Source organism: Belonocnema kinseyi, chromosome 8 (assembly GCF_010883055.1).
Source record: "Belonocnema kinseyi isolate 2016_QV_RU_SX_M_011 chromosome 8, B_treatae_v1, whole genome shotgun sequence".
NCBI lineage: Eukaryota > Metazoa > Arthropoda > Insecta > Hymenoptera > Cynipidae > Belonocnema > Belonocnema kinseyi.
The window spans coordinates 62460043-62472762 of record NC_046664.1 but is presented as its reverse complement, the minus strand read 5'-3'; the positions used below and the strand labels follow the sequence as shown (position 1 = coordinate 62472762).

The 12720-nt window shown below is 30.1% G+C and overlaps 1 protein-coding gene across 1 annotated transcript in view; it reads right to left on the bottom strand.

Annotated features, from left to right (window-relative positions):
* Positions 1-7698, bottom strand: part of LOC117178515 (VID27-like protein) — a 28387-nt gene extending 20689 nt beyond the window's left edge. Inside the window, exon 1 of the mRNA XM_033369943.1 lies at positions 7593-7698. Within this exon, the coding sequence (XP_033225834.1) occupies positions 7593-7698 (106 nt within the window). The remainder of the gene's footprint in view (positions 1-7592) is intronic.
* Between the last annotated feature and the right edge of the window lie 5022 nt (positions 7699-12720).

The following is a 12720-nucleotide window of genomic DNA, read 5'->3' as shown; positions in this document are numbered from 1 at the left end:
GCTCCAAGGAGATTATGTTGAAAAATAAAAAAAAATTTACCCAAAAAAAATTGTTTTTATACTTCATTCTAAGGACTTATTGAACTACCCTCGTACCATCTCGGTGTTAATGGGTTAATACGCTAAACTGAAAAATTTCATTTCAAGGTTAACCCACTTGTAGTGTGGAATTCAATTATTTCACGAAATGTCAACGACTAAATTCGCTGCTCCTAGGTTTAGGTGGGTTAGCCTGCTTATGATTTGGTAGGGGTGACTTCTGGGTTTAGGTGGATTAGCAGATATGTGGGTTAACTCACTTGCGGCATGGAACTTTATTATTCAAAGAAATATATGCGACTAAACTTATTGTTCTCAGAGTCAGGTGGGTTAGCATGCTTGTGGCTTGTTAGGGGTGGTTTCTACCCCTAGGAAACGGCTTCCGTAGAAATGAAAAGACACGGGTTCCATATTTCTAATTATTTTATCAATGCGCAAAGTTTAGTTCCAAACGACTGTACGCTTTTTTGTTGGTATTTTGTGCAGGATCCTTTGTTATTTTTTAAAGCCCTAAATTGTGGCCGTCATATTGGATCTTCTAGGGGTTATAACAAAAAACTGACACCGGCAATAGAAAGGGAACCCTCGAAAACCCCTGAGATAATATTTTGAAGAAAAAATATCGTAACGTCAGCAATAGAGAATGCGTTGTATAAATCTGGACACCTCAGCGTTAATGGGTTGAAACGCTAAAATAAAAAATTTTAAATTACAATATTTTGGTGAAAAATAAAGTATCCTAATAAATCCAAGTAGGTTTGAAAAGGGAAGATTAGTACTTTCAAATTCCATATAGCTTTGTGCTAAACATTTTTCTTGTACAGTTACATAACCTCAAAAACAGATAAAAAACGCGTTTTTGCACTTTTAGGTTAGGATATCTTGAAAACCTGACGTACAGGAGCAATTTTGAGTTCGGATTCGGATGCAGCGCATCAAAATCCTTCGGAAATGTTTGGTCTGCTTTCTGGCTTTTGACTTTTGTCAAATTTTGTCGGCCTGTGTTATTATAATATAATGAAGTTCGCGATAGACTCAGCAAATTTGAAACGGCTCAAATTGATTAGCAGAAAACGCTTTGACGAGATATAATGATTAAATATTAATTATTCGTCTTAATCGCGCACAGGTAGTCTTAGCACTCTGTATTATCGACAGAGCCGATCGCACACTCACACTTCGTAGTCGAAAATTGAGGTTAGGTTGCCTCAGAAATGCTTAAAAGATTTTCTAAGTCCGAAACTGTTAAAATATTCGCAAGACAAGTGTCGCAGGTTTAAGGGTTGAAAGAGCGCGCCGAAATGCAAATTCTGACGTTTTCGTGCTCTGCGCCTATTTTTATAAGTATCATTTTGGGAGGGACTTATGCCTACTTTTAACACTGAACCAATCGCATTTCTAATGTCACACGATTATATTGTCGAATTGCCTATCGTGAAAATTGTCTATCTCTTTGCTCATCCCACCGGAAGTAAGAAATTAGCTTGAGTGACAGTTCAAGGACAAGGGTCAAAAGTCCACATCCAGCCGGATATACGCCTCTCGAGTTTGAGTGAGAGTTTCCTGTCCGAAAGTTCAAAGTTCGCTTTTTGTAGCGTCTAGCTGGCGCCAGACACCATTACTGATGCTAAAAATAGCTCAGTGACTCATACTCACAACCTTGGATTCACCTTGAAATTTGAAATCGTTTGGCAATATAACGAATACGAAACGACGATAAAGTTCCACACATTGCTTATGATTAATTTGTTCTTTTCGCAGTTATTTTATCGTTGAACTAATATTCATAATTGATATTTAGTAATTTAAACATTTGCTCATTTCTTATGTGTTTTAACATTTTTTCAAGCTATTTGAATCTTCAAACCAGAGAATTTACTAGTTCGCATAGTATTCGGTAAAAAGGTCTTAGCGCCCTGGAATTTTAGTTCAGAAAACGGCGCATGCCGTTACAGTTATATTCTCGGTAATATAACTAAGTAATATAACCTAAAATTTTAACTTAGTATCCTTAGCATCAAGTGATGACGTAACTGACAATATGGCCACACGCTGGGGGCGATGCAATAAGTGTACTTTTTCACGGAGACCTGTTTTGAATTATTTGTGGAATTAATAATTTTCATAGGAATCATTTCTAACTATTTTGTTGGTATATGGCAAATTTGATTGGTTAATAACTTAGATATAAACTCAATGTGTCAAATAATTCAACGATTAACTCAAAACAAGTCTTCGTCAAAAGGTACCATCGTACTAATCGTATGAGACCAAACTATTTTCTTAATAACCTGGAAAGGAATAATTTTTCACCATAAGTGTCTTGGAAAATTATTTTTTATTTTTCGAAAACTGTTCAATTGCATAATAAAATAGTTCAATACAAAGCTACCGATTTTATCATTCAACTGAAAAGCATTTGAAAAATAAACAATAATATTAAAAGTAACTTACGGTGAAGAAACATTTTTTTAAATATCATTAAAAGAATAGAGTTTCACACTCTGCAATTGGTATTCTTGTCAAAGATAATAATATCTCTGTTGTTGTTTGGCCTTCGGCGTGCAGACATTTTAGATTTCCCCCACTTATCATGAAATACCTAATGAAGTAGAGATGTAACTGGTAAGATGGCCGCACGCTGAGGGCGCTATGGGACAATTCCACGGGACAAAACTTTATTTTTTATGATCTTGGAAAGGAAAGAATTTTTACCAAAAGTGTGTTTGGATACTGTTTTTTAATTTTAAAACCCGATCTATTAAATAATAAATTCGTTACAAAAAATTAACGATTTTATTATTTAATTGAATAGCTCTCAGAAAAAAATCCAGATGGAATTAAATTCAAATCGGACAGAATGTGTATTTGGGTGGTCCAAAAATGCATCGGAGGTTTTTTTCTTCAAATTTTCAAACATATCGCCCCTAAAATTATTCGAATTGACAAGAAAATAAATGCTTTTTTTGAAAAACAAATTTTTTTGGTTTCGAAAGCCCTATATGCTTTTAAAAGTTCGTATTTCCTATTAGAAAAAAATACATTTTTGTAAATTTGAGAATATTGGGTGAATCGAGTCGAACCATACCGTTTCTCACCACAATGAGCTATAGAATACCCCATAAGTGAAAAACCCATAAGTAAAAAATTGGGGTTTGCGAGTTTATGACGCTAGTTATGATTTTCTTGGCTTAAAAAAAAAAACAAAAAATTGTTCCTAATACATAAATTACTACTTTCTATCGATAATTAAGTTTTTAAATGAACATTTGAACAATGTATTATATTTTTATAATAATATTCTCTTAGAATAATGCTACAAAGTTACGGTTTTTTTTTAAATGTACAACTTGGTTATGGGGGCTATTAGGCAAAGATAATTATAAACAATAATAATTTGTTTAAAAAACTATGTTTGTGAAATTCTGATAATTGTTACGTCTATCTGTGCGTTAAGTTGTCAAACATTGAAAATTTTTAGAAAACAACCGCTACTATTTAGGTTTCCTAGAGGAGAAAAAGTTATAAATAATAATAACTAATTTAAACAAATTTATCCCAAAATAGTTTATCTTGTGCCAGTGACTTGCAGAGAGAAAATTGGATTCTTTTTTAGGAAAAAAGACAGAAAAGTGCTTACAAACTTTTTAAAAAATTATTCAAGTGGAACTTCGCTCCTTTGTCTTTCTTCGTGTCTTTTCTCGATATTGAAAAAATGTCCATTTTCATTTTTCATGAAAATAAATCCAATTTTCTCTGCTCCAAAACGCCGCAGATATTGAAATTGAACGAAATTACACATCAGAATCGAGAAGACATATCGACATTAATTCAGAACTGCAAAATTAAAAAAATTCAACTTTGTTATAAAGTGCTTCACCACCTTCTTCCATGCATTTGGCATCATTGCTTCACCCTCGGCGTACAGCCATCTTAGAAATTTCCCCCAATACACCTGCAATATCTTGTTTTTCATAAATTGGCGGTAAATTCAAATTTAGATACTTTAAAATACAAAATGTTAATATTTAGATAGTAAAACTTTTGCTTTGTTTTTTTTTATTTATATATAAATATATTTTTGCAAATATGTAACTTATATTTAACCGTGTGAATGACGCGAATAATTAAAGTTTTAAATGAAGTAAGATTTAATAGATAGATAGAGTAAGATTTGTTTTTTGTAGGTCTCACGGTCTTCATTAATTAAAAGAATAAAACGAAATGAATGGAAAGTTCGTGTATTAAATTCTGTCTATTCTGACATTTCGGCTACCACTGCGTGCCTTTTTCAAAGAATCTAAATAAACATTATATAAATAACGATCTTTTCTTACATAGAATTACGCATAAATTGATTTTTTTTAAAGTAAAAGAAATGAAAACTACCTGTGCTTTTTATCTTGTAAAAAACCAAGAATAATAATTTTGGAGTGAAACATCTGTCAATAGTTCATGTCAATTTTTTAAAATAATAATGACGTGTGACACCAAATTAAGTTAAAATGTAACAAAAACATGTAATATAAAAGCCTCATAGAAATTGTAGAGGTTTTTTAAATAAAAAAATACATCTTAATTAATGGAAATCCTTACGATGTTTTTGGACAACGACGAACATATAGTTTAGCAGACAAGAGACATACATTAAGGTGGTAAATTCATGAATACAGAATGAAGGCGTAATTTTAAAGGAACCTCGAATGAGGAAAGTGCGTCAAAGCCACTGGAATTTTAACTTGGTTTTGTTTATTTTATAAAACTTTTATATATTTTGTTGACATTCATGATTTCTGTCTGTAAGTTAACCGAAATATTGTGATATTTGTTTATAAAAATGGATTTTATTATGCGTCTTTTATATGTATTTTTTCCCTAGCAAGAATTTTAAAATTGTTAAAATCAAAATAAAAGTAATGGTTTAAGAGAGTTTTGATTACTGAAGTAAAAATTTATGATGATTTTTTTAACGATCTTCGTATCCTTTCAGAGAGTCCTCGAACATACGGTAACGTAACTTCTAAATCCGATTTTTTGTACGTGTCAACCCAGCTATTTTTCTTACTGGAAGTCTTGTAGATTTCATGAATTCGCTCTCGAATAATATTGTTTACCAAAGGAAGCGGATAATTATTTTGAATTAAAGTAATTTTAATTTGATACAAATGTTCTTTCCTGAAGCTAATATCACTCAATTTTTATGCATCTATCGATTAAACCTTTTATTAGGCCGACCTTCTGACAATATAAATGATGGGAATTAAAATTAAGATATCTACCAGACCATGTCGCTTTTTTTAACCAATTGGTAATTAATTTACCTTCAGTTGTTTTTATAATTTGTAAATCAAGGTAATTTATTGAATTATTATTTTCAAGTTCAAACGTAAACTGTTTGGAATTTTCAATACTATTAAATAGCATTTAAGAAATTAACAACTCCCTCAGTAGGAACAATAGATAAAACATTATGCATATACCTTTTATATAAAATAGGTTTATAATTCAACTTTTTTAAAAGCTCTGGTTTCAACATCTTCTAGAACCAAATTTGAAACAATAGGAGACATTGGTGAACCCATAGGGCAATCATTTAATTGTCTATAATATTTTCCATTAAAATAGAAAACCATGTTATTGAAAACAGTTCTAGTAGCGACTAAAAATTAATTTTTTGTTATTTTAGTTAAATTTTTATTTTGTATTGGTTTTTCTTCGATACAGTCCAACACTAGATCTAATGGAATGTTATCAAACATTGAAACAACGTCCAATGAAACTAAGGAATGTGCTGAAGGAACTTTAATTTTATTTAAAGTGTCCTTTAAATCCCAACTATTTTTAACAAATGATTCTGTGTTACCTGAAACTGATTTTAAAACATTAGAAATGTATTTGACTAAGTTATAAGGAGGAGAACCAATTGTGGAAACAATTATGAACTATTATGTGTTTTTAATTTATATGCCGTTTGTTCATTTATTAATCTTTTTTTCTCCCATCGAATAGCTATATCATTACATTTATCTTCTGCTGTTGGAACAATACTGGTTTTTATCTTTTTATGCAAATTATCATTGTGTAGCATGTTTTCCACAGTCTTATTTCAATTTTCTCTATTAGCTGCTACCATTATGTGGCCTTTATCTGCATTTAAAAAAACCAAATCTTTATTAGCCTTTTAAAAATTATGAACAAGGTCAAAAGATTTCTCAAGGTTCTTAAAGTTATTATTTCGATTATGATTTGAGATTAGTTGAATAACTGCCTTTCTGATGCTAAGTTTCTGATCTTCATGCTCTACATTTTTTAAACAATTTTCTATACCAGCAACTGTGTTATTAATAGGTAACTTATTGGACTTGAAAGGAACACCAAATTTGTCACCCAGTGCTAAGGTTTCAGCTTCCTCATCCGGGATTTCGACATTTGAGATATTTTTGAAGAATTTTTTAAATTTGAATTCTCTACATAGATATGTCCGTGTTAAAAACCTGTTTTGCAATAAATTGTACTTCTTAATACATTTCTGTCTTTTTTAATACTTTAGGTTACTGAAACTCAATTCTTGTGACTCAAGGAACCTATTAATCGATCCATCATTTATGAGTCTTTCTATTCGATATTTTAAATAATTCGAGAAATTACCCATTCTTTTAATCTCTTTTACTGTGTTTTCAATTTCAATTTTTAAGCACTTTGTTTGAAAATTGATTTTGGTATCATGAAATTTTGGAATTAAAATTTGATGTAAATTATATAAATCATACTCCCGGTAATAAGCGTAGAAAAGAGAAAAATTAATATTTTCAGATTTCAGCGCAAAAGTAAAGGTTATTCTATTATTTTGAATGCGCGATTTTTCCACCTGTCTAAAATGCTACAATAAGAATAATATACCTCCTAAACTTAGTCACTTCTATTTCCATAGCGACCGCCACACTGTTTTCTATTCTCCCAAAGAGAACGTGTTTTCAATATATTTAATTGCTTCTAATTGTACCGATAACGAACCTCACAGAGATATTTTTTATTCCTCAGAAGTAGTCATATTTTTATTTGATTTAATTCCTTCTAATTAGTTCACAAAATATGTGTAATAAGTTGTGTTAATTCCTTTATGCGGAATGTAAGTTCTGAAATTTTAATTCTCACCAATCCAACTCTGCCTCTTTAGAGTTAAAATTATTTAAATTCACACATTTGAATAGATTTCTTTGTTGCATCTTTTAAGACGTTTAAATAAATTATTAAAATATAAATAAATATAAATTTGAATATTTTTCGAATTTATAAGTTATAAAAAGTTTCAATAATGAAAAATAGGCTAAATAAATGCTTTCGTTAAATTTTACTAAGTCGATTGAGAGGAATAGGATTTGCACTTTTTCTGTTCCCGTTGAGGGATTTTTAGACGGAGGAAAAATCGCGTATTCATAGGAATACAAATTCTTAATTTTTCTGAATTCAACGTTTATTACCGGGGTCGTTCATACAATTCTGTATGTGTGCCGGAACCAAGGCATTGTTTCTTCATTTAATTAAGAACGTACGTTGTTCCTTAAGAATAACCAATCTTCTACTGGTGTTAATCCAATTTCCGATGTGTTTCCTCGTGGTATAACCGTACTCCTCTGCGATGTAAGTCAAATAGCCCATAGTATCCAGAACGTTAGTGACCTTGTTGATTAGTGAGTAGATTTGATAAGAAACAATTCAATCCTTTCTTCGACCGTTCATGTACATAAGAGTAAGATTTTTTTTTTTAGGTATTACGGTCTTCATTAATTAAAAGAATAAACGAATTAAAAGAATAAAAGCCTTTTGTAGCACGCAGTGGTAGCCGAAACGTCAGAATAGGCAGAATTTAATAAACGAACTTTCCATTCATTTCGTATTATTCTTTTAATTAATGAAGACCGTAAGACCTACAAAAAACAAATCTTACCCTTATTTACATTAACGGTCGAAAAAAGGATTGATTTGATTCTTATCAGATCTACTCACTAATTAAAGTAATTGTTATAAATCAGAAATTCTTATTCTTCGTTATTCGAACTTCAAATTCGGCCGTTCAGGTAGGTAGGGCACAGTAGCGACATCTAGCCATCAGAGTGAGGTAGGGTAGGATTCTTCGAGCCGGTACCTGCTGCCCTCTATAGCGTTTCTTTTTGTAAAAAATAGTAACATTTATTTATTGATTTGTAGTTGATTCAAATGTTTGTGTAATTATTAAATATTAGAAATTTTAGGAGAATACTCAGTTAGATTTTCTATTAAAGATAATTTAGATGATGTAGTTACCGTTTGAGCTGAAGTGTAAAATCAATTGCCTCTTGCCAGGGGTAAGGTGTATTTTTAAAAACAATTGACTGTACTTGGTTTTTTTAGATATATAAATTCAAAATGATCATTTTTATATTCATGATTAATTTTTATATGGAGGAATTTAAACTTTGAGGTGCTAGGAATTTAAATAATCATCTAATGTATTTCCAAAATTTGCATCTCGTTTTCAGTTTTGTGTTCAAAGATGGATTCATTCAATTGCGAATACCCAATAGTTAATTGAATTACATTTAGAAAATTTTAGCTTATTGATATTTTTACTGTTTGAATTTTAATGGCTTGGAATTTGAATCCTTATATATCATCAATTAATATTCACGGTATGGCTGAAGCAGTTAAATTGGTACTCCATGAAAGTTTTCATACTAAGTTAAAAAATTCTTCTGAGTCTCTTTCGATGAAAGGCAATTTTTTTTTTCATAAATTATGAGATATAAAATATGCACAAAAGCTTATGGTAAACGTTGCTTAAAAGTTTGTTGTTTCTAATCCTTACATTAATTGTATAGTTAACAATTTTTTAAATATGATAGATACCATCGTATTATTCAATAATTTATTGCCGAAACTGAATCTCTGCATTTAAGTTAATTTCAACCGATGAAATAGAATACAAGGAATTAGTATATAACTATATATTTGGAAATCTTGAATAATGAAAGAAGTATATGATGGCTTCCACCATGATTTAGAATGAAAAAAACTAAGAAATGAATAATAAAAAAGAAAGAGTTGTAAAGCAATATTTGCCATAATCTTTTATGCAAATTCCACATCTTATAATTTTTGAAAAATCAAAATAAATTTTTTTGAAAAAGGACTTAAGCAACGATTTCAAATTGGGTCTGGAAATTCTCAGGTGGTACCCGGACACTATAATGGAACAGAAAAATAAATTCCAAGAATCTTTCAATTAAATTCAATTCAGCCCTAAAGGAGTACATTATGAACAACGTTTTTTAAATTTAAGTGTTTACCGTAACATTTTTATTTGTTTACATTTCTTATACTATAAAAGGTGATTCTTTCTTGTATTTCTTCTATCATGATTACAAATAAAAGAAAATACTTTTTTACTTAAACTTCAAACGCCTTTAATTTGCAATTATAATACTGTACTTTTTGAACACATCACTATTTTCAGTGTCAGAATTGAATAATTATTATAAATAATACAGTTTTCAAAGTTAGCGATTCTAGAATTAAATTAGGAAAAGTGAATAATTATAAATGATGCAAATGTTATAAATTGAACATTTCGAACTCATATCTTTCAAAATTTAACATTAAAAAGTTTTTATGTGGATAAATTTTAGTTTCTTGGTTGAAAATTCATAATTTTAGTAGAAAATTAATCTCCTTGGTTGAAAATTAAATTGCCTTTTTTAGGAATACCTTTTGAGGGCAGAATTTAATTTTTTAAACGGGAAATTTAACTGTTTCGTTGAAAATCAACTTTTTTGTAAATTTTATGTTTTGCAGTTGATATAATTCAACTTTTTTGAACAGGAAATTCGTCTATTTGATTTAAAAGTTCTATAATTAGGTAAAAAATTCAACTATGCGGTAGAATATTTCACTGCATTTTTGAAAATTCGTTTTTTTATATAAGTTAATTTTTTCCATGTGGAAATTTATGCCGTTTGTTGAAGTTTGGTATTTTTTTGGCAGAAAAATAATCTTCTTGGTTCACAATTCAACTTTTTAGATGATATTTTATATATTTTTTTAACAATGACCTTTTTGGGATAAACTAAAAAAAATTTAACTAAAAATATGACTACTTGATTGAAAATGAACTTTATTGTTGGAACTTCATATTTTCGGGTTAAAGATTCCTCCGTTTTGTATCTAAAAAAACATCTTTTTGTCTTAAAAATGCAATAGTTTGGTAGGAAATTGAACTATTTTCCAAAATATTTGTTTTTATATTGAAAATTAATCTTCGTGGTTGAAAATTGATCTTTTTAGTCGAAAATGAAAATTATATTGTTCAAAATTGATTTATGTATTTTGCTCAGAATTCTTCTTTCATAGTAGAAAATTACTATCTTGGTTAAGAAGATATTGACGCGATTGTGAATCACTAAATTGAACTAATTTGTTGATTTCTTTTTTTAATTGATAATTCCACTATTCTATTTTTGGTAGAAAATTTATCTTTCTTAGTTAAGAATTCCACTATTTGGGTAAATTCATGCATTTAGTTAAAAATTCGTCTTTTTCTTTGAAAATGAATTATATTATGTTCAAAATTAATTTTTTACATACAAAATTTAACTATTTCAATTTTGATGCAAAATTTCTCTTTTTTAGTTTTTGAAGTTCAACTATTCGGTAGAAAATTCACGCATTTGGTTAAAAAATTATATAATTTGTTTGAAAATTCCTCTGTTTTTGTACAAAATTCAATCTTTTGGGCTAAAAATGCGATTGTTTGGTTCAAAACTAATCTGTCTTAGATGAAGATTCAGCTGTTTGTTGAAAATTCGTCTTTTTTATTCAATTCAACTGTTTAAAAATTAATATATTTTTTGTTTGAAAAATCAATAATTACTTTTTTTGTCGCTCAAAATTCATCTTGATGGTTTAAAATTAATTTTTTTTCAACCATAAATTTGATGATTCTATTTTTGGTAAAAATGTATCTCTTTTTTAGTTCCAAATTTGACTATTTGGCTTTTCGGCTGAAAATTGATATATCTTGTTAAAATTCAGTTTTTTGTGTTGAAAATCAATTTTCTTGCTTAAAAATACAAATATCGAATTCAAAGTTATTCTTTCTTAGTTGCGGGTTCCAGTACTTTGTTTAAAAATGGTAGTTTGTTTTTGTTAAATGCCACAGGTTTTGATTTTTAATAGAAATTTTTTTGGTTGAAAATGAAACTAATTTATTCACCAAATATTTTGTTGTTGTTGAAAAATTAATTTTTTCGACTTTTTCAACATTTTGGACGAATTTTTTTTTCTTCATTAAGTGAAAAATCGTTACGTGGTAGATAATTCATCTCTTTTGGTGGAAATTTGACCTTTTTTAGGTTAAAGATGCCACTTTTAGGTTGAAAATGAATCTGTTTTGGTTAATTATTCAATTATTTTATTGAAGATATGTATTTATTGTTCAATTCAGCCCCTAAATAAAAACTAAAAATTACAGAAAAAAGAAATTACGTAATTTATACACGGTCGCCTGGGTAACACACGTGTTTGGATTCTAACAAGGAAACAAACCCATTCGGAAAAAAACTGAGCAAATAGATTTAGCTGCGATTTCTTTGAAAATCCTTGAAAATCTAATTTCAAATATAAAAGAAGGCCAGCTATGGTTGATTTTAATTTATTATAGAACGTACCGTAGTCAAAGGGTTGGAACTCTGGTAACTGATCTTTGGTGAAGATTATAGAAATCGGCAGGGTTCAAAGCTCGAAAGATTTCGTAACAGGATCAGGAGTGTGGACAAGAAGGGGTTGAATAATCGAGAATTATAGGTATACCTTGAAATTACTCGAAGAGCCTTTGGAATCGAATACGAATACGACACGGCTAGGAGGAGCTCTTCGCATCCGGGTCATTATGAGCGGTCCCTCTGAACTTACGTAATCGGAATAATATTTCTATTTACGAATTAATAGCTCTCGTTTCAAAATATTCCACGTGCTATTTTGTCAATATTGACTTGCACCCTGTAATTTTCTCTTTCTTACTGTCCCGTGGGACTAATAGGCGCAGATCCAGAGAAGTAGAGGGGTTGGCGACGGGAAATTTTATGCAGGTGGAGAACTGCTTCCTAAATCTGAATTAGTACACATCTGCTAATTTATAGCAGTTTTCTATAAATTCAAATAGCCAAGATAGGTTTAGTGTTAATTTGTAAAAATCTACTACGCTTAAGCCTCGTGTATTGCTACTCTTTCGAAACGTAAACACCTCGTCTATTGCAACTCGAGAGGGAACCCCACCACTTCACATATACGGAAGGTGGTCTCACAATACATTCCCGCTTCCGCGCTGTCATTGGCTATACGGAACATGTGACCATCAGTGGTGGGAGTTGGGGAAGGTGCGATAGCGGATACACGAGTATCTTGGATTGCAATAAACGAGGTTTGCAATAAAGGTATCATGCAATAAACGTATCATGCAATAAACGAGGTTTGACTGTAATTCATTGTGTAAAAATAACAGACTATAAATTAATTAATAACTATATTTTCTAAAGGAGTTGGTAAGGCTACCCTAAATGTAATAAATGCGAAAATTGTGCAAACGTAATAACCGGCTACCTGAAAATGTAGGTTCGATTTAAGGGGAGCGACCCATGGAACACCTAA